The sequence below is a fragment of the Conger conger genome, chromosome 1, assembly GCF_963514075.1.
Source record: "Conger conger chromosome 1, fConCon1.1, whole genome shotgun sequence".
In the NCBI taxonomy this organism is placed as follows: domain Eukaryota; kingdom Metazoa; phylum Chordata; class Actinopteri; order Anguilliformes; family Congridae; genus Conger; species Conger conger.
The window spans coordinates 84,726,293-84,744,523 of record NC_083760.1 but is presented as its reverse complement, the minus strand read 5'-3'; the positions used below and the strand labels follow the sequence as shown (position 1 = coordinate 84,744,523).

Below are 18,231 nucleotides of genomic sequence, written 5' to 3'. Positions count from 1 at the left end.
GGTTACAAACAGTTTAAAATGCATATCATATAGAATCCTGCAATCTAGTATTAGGGAAAAGGAACCTGGGTTCGGTACAGGCCACCCATACACTAGTCTCTAGAGTTTGGTGCAAAAAAAGAAAGAAATCCAGAATGCTGCAGATAGAGACAGCCTTGTTAACAAAGGACGTCAGAGAAGAATGGCCAGACTGGTCAAAAGTGACAGGAAGGTGACAATAATGCAAATAACCACACCAGCATCTCTGAACACACAACACATCATAACATCATAACATAAGTCTAAAAAAATAAGTCTAATAAAAACTTAATAAAGTGCTCACTGAGCGTATGTTTCTTAACTTTCCCTTACATAAACCTGATTTTGTCAGCTGAGGGAGAATGAAGTTTCAAAGATATACATTTTTCAATGAAGGCCTGCCTATGTTTTCATCTGACTGGAGAGCAGAGAAAAGAATGACTGGCACAGGGAGATTATTTCTTCAGAGAGCAACAAAATAGGATAATTTCAGCTCCTTAACTGTAAGGCACACAAAGTGAATTAATACAGGAGGGCGGGTGCTCAAAAGCATTAATGCAGCACAGAAAATGCTTCAAACTATTTTGAAATAATGATTTTTTTAAATGGTGCCCCCAGTGGTTAAACCACATCCCGTGATGGCAGCTGAAAAGGCTGAAAAGCAGTGTTGGGTGTCCATTAACCATTTAATGTGTGAGATCACAAATGTGTGATTAGTATGTTCCAAGCTGGATATTCTAATGCAAATGGAACAATCACTATTTGTAATTGAAAGCAATGGAGTTCTAGAACATCCATTATCTTGACCCGCTTATCCTGAACAGGGGTGCTGAGCCTATCCCAGCATACATTGGGCGAAAGGCAGGAATACACCCTGGACAGGTCGCCAGTCCATCGCAGGGCACACACACCATTCACTCACACACACACTCATACCTATGGGCAATTTAGACTCTCCAATCAGCCTAACCTGCATGTCTTTGGACTGTGGGAGGAAACTGGAGTACCCGTTGGAAACCCACGCGAACACGGGGAGAACATGGAAACTCCACCCAGAGAGGCCCCGGCCGACCAGGATTCAAACCCAGGACTTCCTTGCTACCCACTGCACCAATCCGTGCCACCCAGTTCTAGAACACTGACTTAGAATTATGATAATACATAAGAACGTAAACATCCAAAGTTTTATGACAGCGTCCTTTCTTCTGTTTCGCTACACAGCCTCTGTAGCTGCTGTCCTTTCTCTTCCATTACCAAACTCGTGACAGATGAGTTAGTTTTCACAGCTCTGTGAGCCTGGTGCCTGACTTTAACCACAACTCACTCAAATAGATAAACAGAGAGATAGATCTTTATTTATAGAGTTATAAGTTACAAAGTGCTTTCCAGAAACGACACCCCAAAATACACTGTTCTAAGATCAATTTAAAAATACCAATATAATACTGTAAATAAGTAGCAGAAGTGGTAATAATATGAATAATAATAATAATAATAATACCTCTAACAATAACAATAGTAAAAACAACCATAAAAAAAAAAACGTATAACAGAAAACAAAGAAAATGCCGTAATTAAAGAAATGCGAGAGGATTGTCTGAAGTTTTTTGAAACTAGAAACAGACTCAGCAGATGTGGCTGGAGGTAATTCCAGAGAGTAGCTGCACGGCCGCCAAAAGCATGATCACTCTTAAGAGTCTAGAGCGGGGCACTACTAAGAGGTTTCATCAGCAGATCTAAGTTGGGATGTATGGCATAATTAATTCAGTAATATAACCGGGGGCCCCGACTGTGCAGTGCTTTAAAAGTTATTGGCAGAATTTTTTGATCAATTCTAAAAATGTTGACACGAGGCCTTAAAATTGTGTCACTGCTTCCCTGCTTCCCTGCATGCTGCAACGCTTCTGTCCTGTTTCACAACAGCACAACTCTGGGGAGGTATCAGTGATTTTGACATCCACTGTCCTCAAGCGCTCAAAAGGCTACAGGGACAATACACGGTCAATGTAACATATTCGGCGGTTAATGTCATTTTTTTAAAGAAGTGATTAACGATGAAGTAGGTCTGTTGAACCGATGGTTCTGCAATAGCCTGCATGCTACTCATTGGATATTGACTTCTTAATTTTCTTGCGCTGTGTTCGCATTCGGTTGTGAAAGTCGGGAAGTGAAATTCACAAGTTTGCCTTTCATATTTCTGTAGTTTGGGGGGGGGGGGGGTCAGGGCAACAACATAAGCATAAACACAAGTGAGGCTTCTTCAGATATTGTGGTGAAGGTGTCCCCTGTGGAAATGATGCATATTCAAACGTTATATGGATACCTGTACCTCATAATTTCAGTTGTGACTTTGTCATGTTCTGCTGTTGGCAAATTTGGCAAATTCCTCCCATTTTATTTTGACCTCTTGTCATCAGAAGGCTGCTCAAGATGAGGAGTTGCTCTACGCCAGCTCAGAAGCCGTGGGAAAGGGGAACGGGACCTCCCTACACTACGCCAGCGTGGATTTCTCCAAACTCCGCAGCACGGGTGGCAATCAAGGAACAGGTGTTATCCGGGGCAGTTCCCAACGGACTTCCGACTACGCCGTGATCCGGCACAGAGCCAGAGAAGAAGGTGAGGAGGTGCAGGTGGAGGTGGAGGTGGAGGTGGAGAAGGAGGGACCGGCTGAGCTGGGAGCAGAGAGGGAGACAGCCGAGGTGAGGGGCGGGCCGGAGGGGGAGTGTTCGCCGAATGTGAACCAGCAGCCCTCCATCAACCCTGACCCCGTGGAGGAGGCCACCTACGGGAACATCTGTCGCTCCAGGCCCACTAAGAGGGCACAGCAGGGGCAGCAGGAGACACCCAGGAACCCTGCTCCAGAGGAGGAGGAGCAGAGAGAGGAGGGGCAGGAGGACATGTACGTGGATCTCATGAGCCCCCTGACGGAGGGAGGTGGAAAGGGAGTGGAGGAGAGTGAGTACGCCGAGGTCAGGAAGCTCCAGTGACACGCCACGGAGTTAGCCCGAGCCATCGCACCCTGCTATGCAATTGTAATGCCAGAATATTTACTTCACAGCATGCTACAAAACAGATGTTATATTTCAGTATGGCACATGATATTATGTTGTCATACTGAAGTAGAATGACTTTTTCACAATCTGGCTGATTACTGTATTAACCTTTAGTGAGGATCATGCAGTGCGTAACAACAAAACATACATACTGCAACAGCTACGTAACGCTATGATATGTTACAATATGTCACATTACGTTAAATTAGCATACAGAAGAGAGTTTTTGCCTTTTTAAAGTAATTATTACTTGTTCTCAAACTTAGTCCTGGGTGGTATGCTGGTTTTCGTTGCAACCACAATCGCAATCCCAGAATTGTAACAATCTGTTAACTTCTTTAAATGACATAGCCTACTTATTCCTCATACGCATATTGTGCTTATGATGGTATATTGAAAATAACTACATAAAAAGAGGTGACATAACTTCAGCTGATCAAATGAAACACTTCATTATCTATCAAATGGTTTGTTTTTATGGCCAGGGGTCCACTAGGAACCTACAGATTCGCTTGTCTTTGTTTATGTATAGAATGTAGAATGCATAGCCATAATCTGACTCTATTCCCTCTAAGCATTACAAGTACCGTACCTAATTTAGAGAAGTTAATAGCTTCTTAAAATTCTGGGATTGTGGTTGTACCGGCATACAATGGCAGCCCACCAGGACCAAATTTGAGAGCCACTGCTTGAGCATATAATAGTTTTTGGCAGTAGTTTCCTTTGCTGTACAATACAATACAATACAATACAATGTCACTTTGTCATTGTAAGGCGGAAATTATTCAAATCTGGTATTTTAATCACTCAGTGCACTGGTGTGCTTGCTGGCTTCCTCTGATATGGTGGCAATATGTGGCTGTAAAGTAATTTAACCCCAGGAGCACCCATACGGGCAGGAGCCTGTGGGGGAAAAACATATGCCGTGTTCCCAACAGCTGTCCTCCTGAACCCCCTGTAAATCCCCCTCCTCTCACATTTCTATCATGGTGCGACATCCTTTACGGCACGGGAAGGTTTGAGAAAGCACTGCCTGCTGGGCCCAGACATTATTCTCTTGGACCCCCCTTCATTACTCCCTCCCTCTCACATCTCCCTCATTCACTGAAATCATGCATAAAGCATTGGATGTTTCATGGAAAAGCCAGTTTAGATAATATTCATGTTTGGTATTATTCTGATTGTTTCAGTGTGACTGGTGCAATGGTCTAATTTCTGCAACAGCAAACCATCCAGGAACCAAGGGGAAACTGTGTGTCCCGGTGAAAGCCATGTGCCTCAAACCCCCTGATCAAATCTTACTGCCTGGGGTAGCCTGGCTCCAAATTCTGAATGGTTATAAACGCCAGATGGTTCATTGCGGACCAATTTGAATGGTCAACATCAAAGGCCTGATTTTGGATTTAAGGAGACCAAACAAAGCAATCTGGGAGGATGCAATCAGACTCCCGTGCACACCATGCACGTCACTTCTATGTACAGGGTGTCTGCAGCCAGACCCCCATATGTAGCTTTTGTTACCAGGTATGTCTTTTAAGACTCCAGGATTTGGTTTCTTTTGTAATACTTTTATGTATATTTTATTTGTAATTGAATGTGATTAAGTACGTAACCTGCCTGGTAAAATAAATGGTTATTCTTGATTTGTGTGGGTTCCCTTACAGACACTCACTGTTATAGGCAGAGTGGTACTACAGTTTTTTTGTATTAGCTATTGTATTGTTGTACTCAGGGTATTCTAGCTGCCAACTGTGGAATACTAGTTTGGAAGTTGATGTATTCTTCAAGGTTTCCGATTATATCTGTACGGTTACACTAGGACTCGGAACTGTACTGTCCTCTCAGGTCCTCTTCGTACTTGTGTTTGGATCTGCACTTTGTTGTACGTCGCTCTGGATAAGAGCGTCTGCTAAATGCCTTGTAATGTAATGTAATAATGTAATGTAATGTTTTTGTAACGTGGTTTATTTATTGTTTGATCAGCGGCCACTAATATTTAACCGTACAAATATTCTTTCAGCAACACCAGAAGGACGAGCACGCAGATACCTTCAGCCTGTGCTACATTCCGTCGTTGGGTTAGCGTGGGGTTTTGCATCATACGTTAGTGTAGAGGAGTCCTTCACAGTGTGCTCTGTACTTTCATGTATGAGTCACATGAGTCAGTGTGAGTCACATTATGATCAATGGCTTGTAGTAGCAATGTTACTTTGCTGTATGTGTTAGATTATATTACCGTATGTCATTTTACAAGACAGAATAATAATTGGCTGAATAAAAACATTTTATTTTTGTTTATTTTTGTTTCCACATGTATAGTATTTTGTAACAGTGCTAAACGTTTTTTCTAGATTTTCTTTTTTGACAATGCATTCAAACTGAAGATGTCAGAGAATGGCTGAATCAGCTGGAAGAGAGACAGGGGACAGCTAAAAGAAGAAGAGGTGCAAGGTGTTCGCAAAATAAACTGAGAGAGAAACTTTCACAAAGTATAATCCTATTTTCGATTCAGTTTAACAAGATAGATTTTTTTCAGATACAGCACATTGACTGCCAGCATTTTTGCCAACTTGGCAACTTGGATTTGGAAACTTTCTGAGCAGATATACGCTTCCTTGGAAAGCTTCTCAGTGGGTCTGCAGTCTTCACTGCACCTGCTATCATTACATTACATTACAATACATTACATTACATTATTACATTATTACATTACATTACATTACATGGCATTTAGCAGACGCTCTTATCCAGAGCGACGTACAACAAAGTGCAAATCAAACACAAGAACAAGAGGACCTGAGAGGACAGTACAGTTCCGAGTCCTAGTGTAAACATGCAGAAAATCAGAACCCTTGAAGAGTACAATCAACTTTCAAACTAGCACACCACAGTTGGCAACTAGAATACAACAATACAACAGCCAATAAAAAACAACAATACCTATACATAGTAACAATACCTATACAAATCCCAAATCAGATTTTTTGTGTTCACAGTGTTCAGAAAAGTGAGATCTGTGTCATAGAGAAAAGATTAATAAGTAAACACATTACAAATAACAACTTTCAAATGATCGGATGTGCAAAACAATAGCAAGTATCTAGGATCTAGTCAGACACATACATGAAATACAGATTTTGCCAATTTATTGGGTGTTTTACGGCCTCATATTTTTGAGTTAGTTCTGGGAAAGATATTGTTGTTTTCAAGATATGAGTTGTTTTCAAATATGTGTTCTAGGTGGTCTTTTTTTATTTTTCCAGTAGAATTTATTGATTATGGATGGGTAGGTGGTTTCAACAGTTCAGATCATCGTCAGTGGTTTTGAGGAGGGGAGTGAAGGTAGGCTGGAATAATAAAGAAAAATGACTACTTTAGCCTGTAATCGGAATGTAGCCAATGTCATTGAAGTATGATTTGTTCCCTTTTGCTCATCACAAGTTGTTTCACAAACTGACAGGAAATGCTGAAGAAAGCATATCGTCACGTGAACAAAATGTTCACTAATGTAACACTTCCATACCACATTACTTACCCTAAAAAAACCCACTTGCTCAACATCTAGCTCCTAGTTCACCACAAATAAATGGTAAATGGTAGGCATTTATATAGCGCCTTTATCCAATGCGCTGTACAATTGATGCTTCTCATTCACCCATTCATACACACACTCACACCGACGGCGATTGGCTGCCATGCAAGGCACCGACACAGCCCAGGCGGGGGATCGAACCAGCAACCCTCCGACTGCCAGACGACTGCTCTTACTGCCTGAGCCATGTCGCCCACAAATAAATGTAAATAGATTAGTTAAAATGGAAAATGAAAATGAACTGCATCTATGTGTTGCTCTTTTAGTGCTTTAAAATTAATGTCTCTCATTCACTCATTCACACTCCCAACGGTGAAAAACTGCCATGTGAGAGACCAACAAGCTCATCAGGATTGTATATCCTTTATACAAGGACATCACAAGGATGCTTTTGGGGACCAATTAGGGGTGCGGTGTCTTGCTCAGGGACACTTCAACACACCCAGAGCCAGATGAAGCCATCAACTGTCTGACTGCCTGACAACTGCTCTTACCTCCCTATGTCCCCTCATTAGTGAGCGCCTTGTACTGAAGTAGGACGACTACGGTTGGCTTTCTCTTACGCAGGCATCAGTGAAGTGTATTCTACTGCTAATTCTGTAAGGTAGTTGGAATTGTGCTCGAGATTCAACTCATCTTGCAAAAGACAAATATTCAGATATGTGGGGCCACATTGCTCAGGCAGTAAGAGCAGTCGTCTGGCTGTCGGAGGGTTACCGGTTCGATCCCCCGCCCGGGCTGTGTCGAAGCGTCCCTGAGCAAGACACCTAACCCCCAAATGCTCCTGACGAGCTGGTCGGCGCCTTGCATGGCAGCCAATCGCTGTTGGTGTGTGAGTGTGTGTATGAATGGGTGAATGAGAAGCATCAATTGTACAGCGCTTTGGATAAAGGCGCTATATAAATGCCAACCTTTTACCATTTAGTTTGTCTCATTGAACCATCGAACGCTGACGTCAAAAACCTGTGGAGTTGCAATAGATGAGCAACTTCCTTCTTCTCTCTTCTATGTGGCAAGATGGGGTGATTTTATGACAGTCCAACGAAGTCTCGCTTCCTTTTTAAATATGCACAATGTTACGCAATGGTCTTCGGAGGGAAATGTGTGGGGGACTAGGAACTTCCCTATTGATTGGGACGAAATAGAGTCATAAACAAAGGAAAAGTTAAGAAACCTTTTGAAATATTTTGAAATAATGTTGATTTGCCCCATACTTGACCATAATGGCAGAGTTATTACGAGAATTTCTGCTGTCACATAGTCAAACAAACATCCTGTATACAGTTTTTGAAATGGAGTCAGATGAACTTCAGAAGTCAAGTAAGTAATACAGGTTTGTTATAATTTGATCTCTTCATCAGGGTTTTTCCATTCTCAATAGAGGCCTTAAGTAGGGGCATAGCATGGGGTGCAAATGTAATTCATTTACATTCATAATGGTAAATTCTGGTCTTCAAGAGACCACCAAAATGCATTGAGATGCACCAAAATGCACCAAAATGAAACGCATGACAAAACATTGATGTTGGAATATGTTACATCTTTATTAAAGGGTTACATATTGTGTGCCAGAAGCAAGAGGTTTAACTAAACTTAATACTTAAGGTTTAACTAATTGTTCGAAAGTACCACTGAAATGAAATAATTAAAATGGCAAGATAAGTTTCTCAAAACATGATTGCTTACCCTTACATAAAGCTACGGTACCCTACCATAAAGCTAGCTAAATTAAATTAAGGGGAGCAGAAATGAGTATTAAAAGAGACAGGGTGAGGTGTGCATTTATTTGATATTGGCTATTGAGAGCTGAAGTGTGTAGAGGCTCCAACCTTAGACAGATTGTGCATTAAAATACATTTTGCTTGCAGGGGTCGAGCAAGAGATGCACGGGTGCCCCACAACAGTGCAGCTACCTCATAGAGCTATCTTCTACTCGTGCGGTTCCTGCATATTCAGAGGCACTAGAGACACTTCTGTCTTCCATGTCTCCCACGCCCAGAGTGGCAGGATGACCAATTCGTACCAAAACATGCAGACCATTTCAAAACCAGGGTTTTTTTTTTTTACTTTCGGTTAGGTGATATGAAAAAAAAACTTTAAGGCGGGCCACGAAAAACATTGTGGTGCAGAAAAACCCGTTCATTAACGCCTTCATCATCTATAAGTTTCACCAATGAATCAAAAAAAAAAAATAAATAATAAAATCTAAATTCACACCCAACACCCTTGAGAAGGAGGATTAACACTCTCTCTAACAATTACTGTTACGAGCCCTCGTGTACCTGCTACATGCCCTCATGGACAGGCTACTGCCCCGTCCATCCCCCCGAGATTTTGGGCTCTATGAGGCGGGCAGGCCTGGGTTTCCCATCACTTGCTGGAGCGTCGGTGAGACCGGCCTCTTCGCAGTCACACAGCCCCTGAGCAGCATAGATCTGCTGAACGCGCTGCCTGGATACAGGAAAAGAGGGGGGGGGGGGGGGGGGGGGCGTAACCGGAGTTCAGGAGCTACAGTGGCTTTCAAACCCACAGCTGGATTCACCAGCAGAGAAGCATTTTACTCCTTTACTGCAATCAGCCTATTACATTTTAATGGCCGTTTCTTGCTTTTGTGGCCTGTAGTGTGGTGGTTAAGGTGCATGACTGGGACGTGCAAGGTCGGTGGTTCGATCCCCGGTGTAGCCACAATAAGATCCGCACAGCCGTTGGGCCCTTGAGCCAGGCCCTTAACCCTGCATTGCACCAGGGGAGGATTGTCTCCTGCTAAGTCTAAACAACTGTATGTTGCTCTGGATAAGAGAATGTGCCAAATGCCATTATGTAATGATACTGAGATCCTCTTGCCAGAATGTTTCACGATGGTTTTAGCCGGTTAATGAATTTTAATGTTGATTTCGTGATTTATTATTTTTAAATGTTGACTGTGAAGCCAGAGTGCAATCCATGTACTGCATAGTGAGTGATTGAAAAGTTTTCTATTCTGTCAACAAATTACAGTGAATGTGCATCTCCAGAGTGACATACAGTTGATTAGACTAAGCAGGAGGCTACACCGGGATTAAAACCACCGACCTTGCGTGTCCCAGTCATTTACCTTAACCACTACGCTAGAGGCTGCCCCGTATATGAATGCCAGTCATTTTCCATTTACCATACTAGATACTAATGTCTGCCCCTGTGGGGTTAAAGGTTAAAGAGAGAATGATTATTCTCTCTTTAACCTGATAGTTACCTCTGTCTGATCAAAGTCACTGAGAGACTCCACTCACTTGGCATCCCCGGTAAAAACTATTCCCTTTGCGGTAAATAACAGAAACCAGCAACACTACTGGCCTCCAAAGCCTGATTTGAGCATGCTTGAGCCTTGCTCAAGGGCCCAACGGCTGTGCAGATCTTACTGTGGCTACACCGGGATTAGAACCACCGACCTTGCGGGTCTCAGTCATTTACCTTAACAACTATGCTACAGGCCACCCCGTACGTGCTTTGTTGATCTATGTGTGCCTTCCCTGTCAACTAACTGCTACAAAGCAGAGAAAATATAAAATAAAGGACAGAAAACATAAGATACTCAGGCACACACCACGCGCTCCGGGACATCACGTAGTGGATGTCAGGCTGTGGGAAGCCGTTGAAGGTGGTGGAGGTGGTGACGGTGTAGGCCCCCATGTTGTAGAACAGCAGCCACTCGCCCACCTGCAGGTCAGGCAGGTCAAACTCTTCCACGATGAGGTCGTGCCCATCACAGGTCTGGCCGAAGATGGTGCTGGGATAGGTGCGCTCATTCAGCTTGCGTTTCTGCAGCGAGACAGGGGTAACGCCCAAATTCAACCTGGCACTGCAGCTGGGCGGGGTCACTGATGAGCACACGGAAACATGATCCAGCACTGCAACTTGGCTGCGTTGCCAGGACTATGGAAGCAGCATGCCAGGTGATAGTCTGCATTCTCGTACCTTCTGCGGACCTGGCAGGACATAGGCGTGGGGGAAAAGGACGAATTTGAATGAGGAGTGGACCCCGTCATTCACGTAGTACATCATAGTCTTGTTGTCGGCTCCAACATCTTTGTCTGTGGGGTGGATGATTGAGAGCTGCGTTAGAAGAAACAGGTGCCATCTGACAGGTGACCTAGTTCCACTTCACACCTCAACAGGCACTTCGGACAGATCTGTTTCGGACCGACTATAGAGCTTAATTCCCCTCCGCCCCCGCCCCCACTCCCCCACACACACTTACCTTCATCGCCCGATGGCTCCTTAATGTCCACCTTCTTGCCGATGATCTTGACGGCCAGTGTGTAGGTTGACGACGGGTAGTATCGGCCAGGCTCAGCGATTACTCTGACGTCCGAGTCGGCAGGAAAGTATTCCTCCAGGGCTGCGTTTATAACCGCGGCAAACTGAGTCACAGGGAAGTACAGATCAGACAAGATCAGCCGTGCTGGAAAGCCTTCCTGCTCTGCAAACTCATCTGGGGGACAGGGAAGTACAGATCAGATCAGATCAGCCGTGCTGGAAAGCCTTCCTGCTCTGCAATCTCATCCAACAAATGTCAGAACACAATCTCCACTCGCAGAAGAGATATTGAGCGACATTGGGGCGACATGGCTCAGGCAGTAACGGCAATTGTCTGGCAGTTGGAGCGTTGCCAGTTCAGTCCCACCCAGTCCACATCAGCCTCTCATCAGAGAAGACCTGAGGCTCCCCTGCCCACCTGCTGTGTGCTTTCTGAGAGGGAGTGAGAGCGGAAAAATGATTACCTCCTTAAACACAAACAAGTCCGGAATGTCGTACCCAGGGAATCCCCCACCAAGGTCCAGAAGAGTCATTTTGTAGCCCAGTTGTTTCTGCGAACACAGCAATGGTGAAAACATTTCCTTTTACAAAAATACAGACTCCTACCACACACACAGGACCACAGCGCATCAAGCCACAGATGAAAAGCTTCAGTGTAATTCACAACCGTGTGATTGGCTATGACAGAAATCTCAACTTCCAATATCCGGATAGGTCATTATTTCTGCTGGGTTTTGGTGTCAGCCCCTGAATTCTTCATTTCATTCATTTCTTAGCGAAAGACTCACACGCCTTGTTTCCAGGTTGATGCTGATCGAAGGAGCAGAAGAAAAGAGAACTGCAGCCGTCTCGGTTTGGAATTTGAGATCTCTGAGATTTATTGTCAAATGGGTACTTTTACGACACATAGGGCTCTGTTTTCCAGCAGTGAATGGTGAGACCACAGACTAGGCTGCAATTCCACCTGGGTTGATGGTAATGGGATAAATTATGGACTTGTCTGAAGGGAAACTTGTAATAGGCTACACCAAAATAGCAATACACTGCTCACTCTTAACTGACACAGCCTGAGCAGTGGCATCCTTCCCACTTAGGCATAAGGTGAGTCACAAAATTACCAAAAGGCACAGGCTCATAAAAATCCAAGACGCCATTGGGCTGCCAGAAAACAGGGCCCTTAATGCCAGTTCCAACTGTAGCTGCCAACAGAATGCAGCTTTTCGCGTGGTGCCGGGCACTCACCCCAACATCGAACATGGCGCGGGCGTCTGAGATGGCCTTCCTGTAGGTATCAGGGTTGGTGCAGGCGCTGCCCACGTGGAAGCTAACCCCGATGATGTCGAGGTCCAGCCACCGCCCGCGCTCCAGGAGCTTCCAGCCGGTCTTCATCGTCGCCCCAAACTTGTCACTCATCGTCAACAAGGAATCCGAGTCATCCGCAGCAATGCGGAGGACCAGCCTGAGGAAGGGGTGGAAGATTTGAAATTTGAGATTTGAAAACTCCTCCAAGACCATTTATACAGTGGAATTTGGCATCTGTAGTTGCTCATGACAAAAAGCGAAGATTTTTGGTACATTTGCTACAGCCTGTCCATTTATCGCCATGATTGGCCTATTGGGGGCGCTACAACATCCATTTTACAATTAGGCTGCTACATTGCAAGGTTTTGTGCTTTGTGTTTTGCATATTCAGTTACTTTGAAGTAATACATTTGCATCAATGTATAATATTTGGGTTTAATAGGTCAGAAATTAATGCATTGTTTAAAATAATAGGTTGCATTTAGTTAAAGATTTGATTTGGAAATAATCAAATAAAACCGGTTGCATTGAATAATATGCTGTATATTAAATTGTAGTATTTCATTACTTCAAAACTTAATTCAGTTGCTTGTAACAAATGTAAGTAATTTTCTTAGGTGTGAACCAAAGACAAATTTTTTACAGTGTGAAATCTGAAGGAAGGAGCAAAAAAAGAGCAAAAAACATATAGCAGCCACTCACTTCGCATCTTTATAGCAACGGGCGATCTTAACGAGCTCCGCCTCGCTGTCGAAGGTCATCATCTGGATGCCTTGATCGGCGGCATATTTGAGGTGAGACGCCTGCTTGCAGGTGTTGGCGTAGATGATCCTGCTGGGGTCCACCCCGAGAGACGTCACCAGCTCAATTTCATGCTGTAAGAGGGAAGACGCCCACGGTATGATTAGTATCCCGACATAGGGGTCAGAATATAATATTTCTACATTGCTTTAGCTCAAGTTTCCTCAAAGTAAAATATCAATTCAAATCAAAGCAATGATTCATTATGAAAACAATGACCCGAATAAACAGTGTTTAATGTGTGTACCCAAGTGAAAGTTAACATAGCTTTTTTTTATCTCAGCCATGTTGAACAGTGAATTCACCCTCATTACTGACATCATCATGGGACCAGATAAACTGGTCAACTGAATACATAGATACTGTACTGTTCCCATTTTTTTCTTGTTTTCACACTATGGTGATCCCACAGATGATAAGACATAAGTGTAGACATAAAGCTAGGGTGCTGCACAAATTCACCAGGCTCTCAATCCATCCATCCATCCATCCATTATCTGATCCCGCTTATCCTGATCAGGGTCGCAGGGGGGCTGGAGCCTATCCCAGCATACATTGGGCGAAAGGCAGGAATACACCCTGGACAGGTCGCCAGTCCATCGCAGGGCACACACACCATTCACTCACACACTCATACCTACGGGCAATTTAGACTCTCCAATCAGCCTAACGTGCATGTCTTTGGACTGTGGGAGGAAACCGGAGTACCCGGAGGAAACCCACGCAGACACGGGGAGAACATGCAAACTCCGCACAGAGAGGCCCCGGCCGACGGGGATTCGAACCCAGGACCTCCTTGCTGTGAGGCAGCAGTGCTACCCACTGCACCATCCACCATGCTTTCAATCTCAGTAGGAAATTAGGCCTTGCATACAGAAGGCAGTCACGAGGGGAGCTGAATTTTGCGGTACAAGCTACAGGCACACGTTTTGCCAGCGTTAAAAAATTTGGAGGTAGGTAGGACTAAGGACTAAGTCACGTGTTTTTAGTCTGCATCGAAATAGGGGGAGGGATTCTGCTGTCCTGACAGTGGTAGGCAAGTCATTCCACCACTGAGGAACCAGAACGGAAAACAGGCGTGAACGTGCAGCTCGACCGCCGGGTGCACATTGTGAGGGAACCATAAGGCGACCAGAGCTGGCAGACCGGAGTGGTCTAGCTGGGGAGTGCGGATTTCATACAGATATGTTTCGTCCCATACGGTACCTACTACCTATCCGATTAAGCCAATTGACGTAATTAGCGGAAGCACATGCGTGCACACACTGTCAATCCTGCAGCAGCAAAGCGGCTTCTGGAGTAAGGCTGTACCCTGCTGGCGCAGTCGAACCCCGTCCCCAGGGTGGCAAGCGTCATGACAACGGGCCGGCTGTCGTTGCACTTGACGGCGTAGAAGGGCGTGACCCGAGGCATGGAACGCACCCACCTCTGGTGCTTCTTCACTAATTCCCCCAGATCCGCCACGAAGAAGGCATCTTCAGAGTCCTGTCGGCCGCAAGAGGGGACATAGAAAAAATAAAACACCAAGAGCAAGGGAAGACCCCAACCAGGGATCTCAAATTCCAGTCGGGGAGATCCACGAGTGTCTGCTGGTTGCAAGTGCTTAAATCAAGAGACCGAATGACTAAGCAGTGCACACAGCTTGCCAGAACTGGCTGCAATTTGAATGGAAACCTTGCGATCTCTGTGTACACACTCACTCACCAACATGGACAGCTCCTGGTTCTTCTGCTCAATGAAGTCCTGGACGGAAATCCCTTCCTCCAGGAAGGTGAAGCCAAAGTCATCTGAAGTGAAGCTGTTCATGGTCCCACAGGTTCTCCTCTTTCTTGCTTTCTCAGGAACAGGTCACGAAACTATCTGCAGCGATTGAGGAAAATGTTGAAAAGAAAATATCTATGCTCATTCTAAATTACTTCAAATCAACTACCTTGGGGAAGGAGGTCTCTCCGCGCCATGGAATGCACTAGATCAATGAGTGAACTCAAAGTCAGCCGTGAGGAGCTAGGTAAATGCGGAAACATTCAGGAAACTGTCAAAGGCCATACATGTGATATGTGATACCAAGCTGATGTGGGGACCGACATCCCAGGAACAGACTACAGGAAGAACAAAGATGAGATGGCAACAGCAGGTCCAATAAGTGAAATTTTATTTACCAATACGGGCACAGGGAGTGCATCTTAAAGGCAATGAATAAAAACTCTGAGTCTACCTTTACATTACATTACATTACAAGGCACTTATCCAGAGCGACGTACAATGAAGTGCAGATTGAAGACAGGAACAAGTGTGAAGAGGACCTTTATGGCTTATGGTTGACTGAAATTTATCATCCTGTACGTCGATAATCACCGGTCTCCCATACGTTCTGAATTGCTTAACTCATAAAGAAAACGTGCAAGGCATACACTAAGGTGTCTGAATGCCACCTGGTGGACATACGTGGATTGTCAAAGCAGAATTCATCTTGTTCAGCAGGTCAGCGGCAGCACGCTGAAATGAAAGCAGCCTAGTAGAAGACGGTGTCGGAAAACACGGACTGGAAAAGTCAAAGGTAGGCGAATCCAACATTTCCTACCGTTTACATTCTTCATTTGGGAATTGCCCTCTATAAATGGTCTATTTGTTATACTAACCGTATATGACGCCACTAATAACCTATTTGATGAGTGCCACGGGAAGACGCATGTAAGACCGAGTGCTATACAGTATAGTATAGTATGATATGAAAGAACTCATCATATAGTCCACCCCCCAAGGGACACAGAAGGGACACAGAAGCCTCTCGGGACAACTAAACCTGAGCGACTTTCTTCTTTACTATTTCCTTTGTCTTTTAATTCACCTTAGTTTCTTTATTGTAGAAATGGATTTTGTTAAGTTTTGTAAGGTCTTTTTGGAATATTTTGTAATCACTCTTTCTTTAAGTTTGTTTTCATTCTTTTGATGTCCTTGTCTCATTAGTTTAAGTCTCTGTTAAAATGATTATTTTGTGTTAATCAGTGTTTTTTAAAAAAAGAAAAATAATTTTAAAATGTAAAGAAATTTAAAAACCAATAAAACTACCTTGAATATACGAGCCTACATGTAAAGTAATTGTGGCTGGTGCATTTATAACACGCCTTACGCTGTGCCAGCTGTACTGCTGTATGGCTCCCAGTTTATGCTTGCTGGTGTCAACACTATAGGCTACTTATAACCCATATGACACTCGTTTAAATGACGTACGTCTATACTTATTTGGAGTCTGTTAATCGAAAATATTTGCTTGCATGGTGCTAAAACACAGATTTGTGAATACTTCTTGGTGAAGTTTTCAAATCCTCCTGCCACTTACTGTACACACGAGAAGTGCGTTGCTATAATGCGTAACTGAAAAAAAATACACATCATTCTTGCTCAAATACAAGACGCAAAATCCTCATATTTCAGCATGCATCGTGTTAGTTTTGTGTCCCGGTCTCCCCGATACAATTTTTCGCTTGGGAATTAAGCCACATTATACAAGAAATACCAGAAATGTTCATGCTGTGAATAATTAAATTCACATGTTCACATTGTGCTATAGGTCTGTTGCAAAAATTACACAAAAATAAGTTAATCGACAAGTTGTTTCTTTAGTGAAGCTGTTGAACACGTTTCATTTATTTCATATTTCCCCTTAAACGCTTGTTTGGCTCATTATCATTTGCTTTGTCTTTGAATTGATGAACTTCCAGGTGGTTAGTGGCCAGGTGTCCACACTTTCACCAATTAGGAGAATATTGATTCAACGTAATTTTGTTCCGTTCATAATTAATTTATTTGTATACAGTGTTTGCAATCGAGCACAATATGAATATGGGAATTGCATTCGTATTGGCAACTATTTCTGACATAATGGATTAAGAGGGTAAATAACTCCTATAAACATTAAGCACATATTTCAGAAGAATGTACAGGTTGTTAAACTTTTAGATCCGTGAAACAAAACATTAAATCACTCACCTTAAAAAAAAACAATAAAAAAACACTCACCTTAAAAAACTTTCACAAAGCGTAAGCTACATCCAATAGACGGGAAACCTTAAAACAAAGTGTATTGTGCTGCCCTGACCAGCTGAGCTCCTGACTGTATCTACTGTACTGTCTCTGGCTGGGAATGTGTCTGAGGTTCCGCCGAGCTGCCTTTATAGGTTACAAACCATTCTCTACTAATTTCACTGTCATTGATATCATATGCCAAGTAAATATTTAGGCTATCAAGGGTGCGTCCCGATGCTTGTCAAATGTATCCTCAGTCGCCTCCCCCACTGCGGTCACGCCATCCGCACTTCGAAAAACGTTGGTCATGCTGTCCACTTAAGATTTTTGTATGCATCTACATAGCGCTTTGCGGTAAATCGTTTTTTGACTACAGTATACAGCTGAAAACTCCGCTACTCGCTATTCCAATAGTCAAAATGATACCGTTTGGTTATTTTCTTCGTCCTTAAACATTCAATGATAAAAATAATAACCTTGAATACCACAAAATTGCCATTCTGTTTAATGCATGGCGATTTTTAAAATTAAATTAAAGTCAAAAGTCGACTTGAACTATTTTCAGCATTCCGCTATATTCGTCAAAACCACCTTCGCCATCGATTCCGTGCATTTGTACAGTGGGTATTTAGAATTATGGGATAACTGGGAAATATGCACTATTCAATACATGGCCAAGCGGGACTAGAGTAACACAGGAGTGGGTCGAACGTAAACTAGGTAAACTAGGGCTGCGCAATGTGTGTCTTATGTGTCTCAATACATGGGACAACTTAAAAACCCATTAACCAATTAAATCCAACTGTTTTCAGCAGACACCATGGCATTCTTGAAGAACACTAAACCAGGTGTGTAATTTTACTGTAGCAATTTAGAATTGTGGGATTGCAAAATCCTGTCAAACTGTTTTCAGGAAAAAGCACTAGAATCGTGAGGATGACCATCCTATGTATAAAGACCACTGAAAATGTTAATTTTTACTGTACGAATGTGAAATTATGGGATAGCAAATGCCTCCAAAATGGCAGTTGTATTCACTATATGCCACTATTAAAAAATGTCTACAAAATTTAAATCAAACCGTTTTCAGGCACAGTTCATCTTCATGGTTCATAGTTTACCTAGTTCACTCCTGTGTTACTC

At 43.4% G+C, this 18,231-nt stretch overlaps 2 protein-coding genes and 1 long non-coding RNA gene across 7 annotated transcripts in view; 1 reads left to right on the top strand and 2 right to left on the bottom strand.

Moving 5' to 3' along the window:
- Positions 1–5,000, top strand: part of LOC133128392 (B-cell receptor CD22-like) — a 34,438-nt gene extending 29,438 nt beyond the window's left edge. For all 3 annotated transcript variants that reach the window (XM_061241857.1, XM_061241876.1, XM_061241866.1), the window contains one exon: positions 2,436–5,000. In XM_061241857.1, coding sequence (XP_061097841.1) covers positions 2,436–3,005 — 570 coding nt within the window. In that variant the 3' untranslated portion in view covers positions 3,006–5,000. The remainder of the gene's footprint in view (positions 1–2,435) is intronic.
- Positions 5,001–5,337: 337 nt separating this feature from the next.
- LOC133128704 (uncharacterized) lies at positions 5,338–6,263 on the bottom strand. Its single transcript, XR_009708781.1, has 2 exons — positions 5,868–6,263; positions 5,338–5,725 (listed from the first exon to the last, which is right to left on the bottom strand). It is a non-coding gene; the product is annotated as an uncharacterized LOC133128704 (long non-coding RNA).
- Positions 6,264–8,182: 1,919 nt separating this feature from the next.
- On the bottom strand, positions 8,183–17,277 carry LOC133128199 (ornithine decarboxylase 1-like). Of its 3 annotated transcripts, none has more exons than XM_061241571.1 (10): positions 17,083–17,277; positions 14,767–14,922; positions 14,374–14,547; positions 12,964–13,136; positions 12,202–12,418; positions 11,424–11,510; positions 10,901–11,063; positions 10,618–10,628; positions 10,247–10,461; positions 8,183–9,114 (listed from the first exon to the last, which is right to left on the bottom strand). In XM_061241571.1, exons 2-10 carry the CDS (start codon positions 14,866–14,868, stop codon positions 8,970–8,972), a joined length of 1,287 nt encoding a protein of 428 aa, XP_061097555.1. In that variant the 5' UTR covers positions 14,869–14,922; positions 17,083–17,277; the 3' UTR covers positions 8,183–8,969. The 3 variants fall into 3 exon arrangements, with proteins under 3 accessions (XP_061097555.1, XP_061097545.1, XP_061097535.1); XM_061241561.1 differs by having other exon boundaries at positions 10,618–10,733; positions 14,767–14,918; positions 17,083–17,276; XM_061241551.1 differs by having other exon boundaries at positions 10,618–10,733; positions 17,083–17,275.
- Between the last annotated feature and the right edge of the window lie 954 nt (positions 17,278–18,231).

Coding starts and splice junctions, on each gene's coding strand:
- LOC133128199 (XM_061241561.1), bottom strand. CDS start 14,868: ATGAACAGCTTCACTTCAGATGACTTTGGCTTCACCTTCCTGGAGGAA. Junction 11,511..12,201: donor GCGCCATGTTCGATGTTGGG/GTGAGTGCCCGG, acceptor CTGTGTTCGCAG/AAACAACTGGGCTACAAAAT. Junction 11,064..11,423: donor ACTTGTTTGTGTTTAAGGAG/GTAATCATTTTT, acceptor CCTGTGACTCAG/TTTGCCGCGGTTATAAACGC.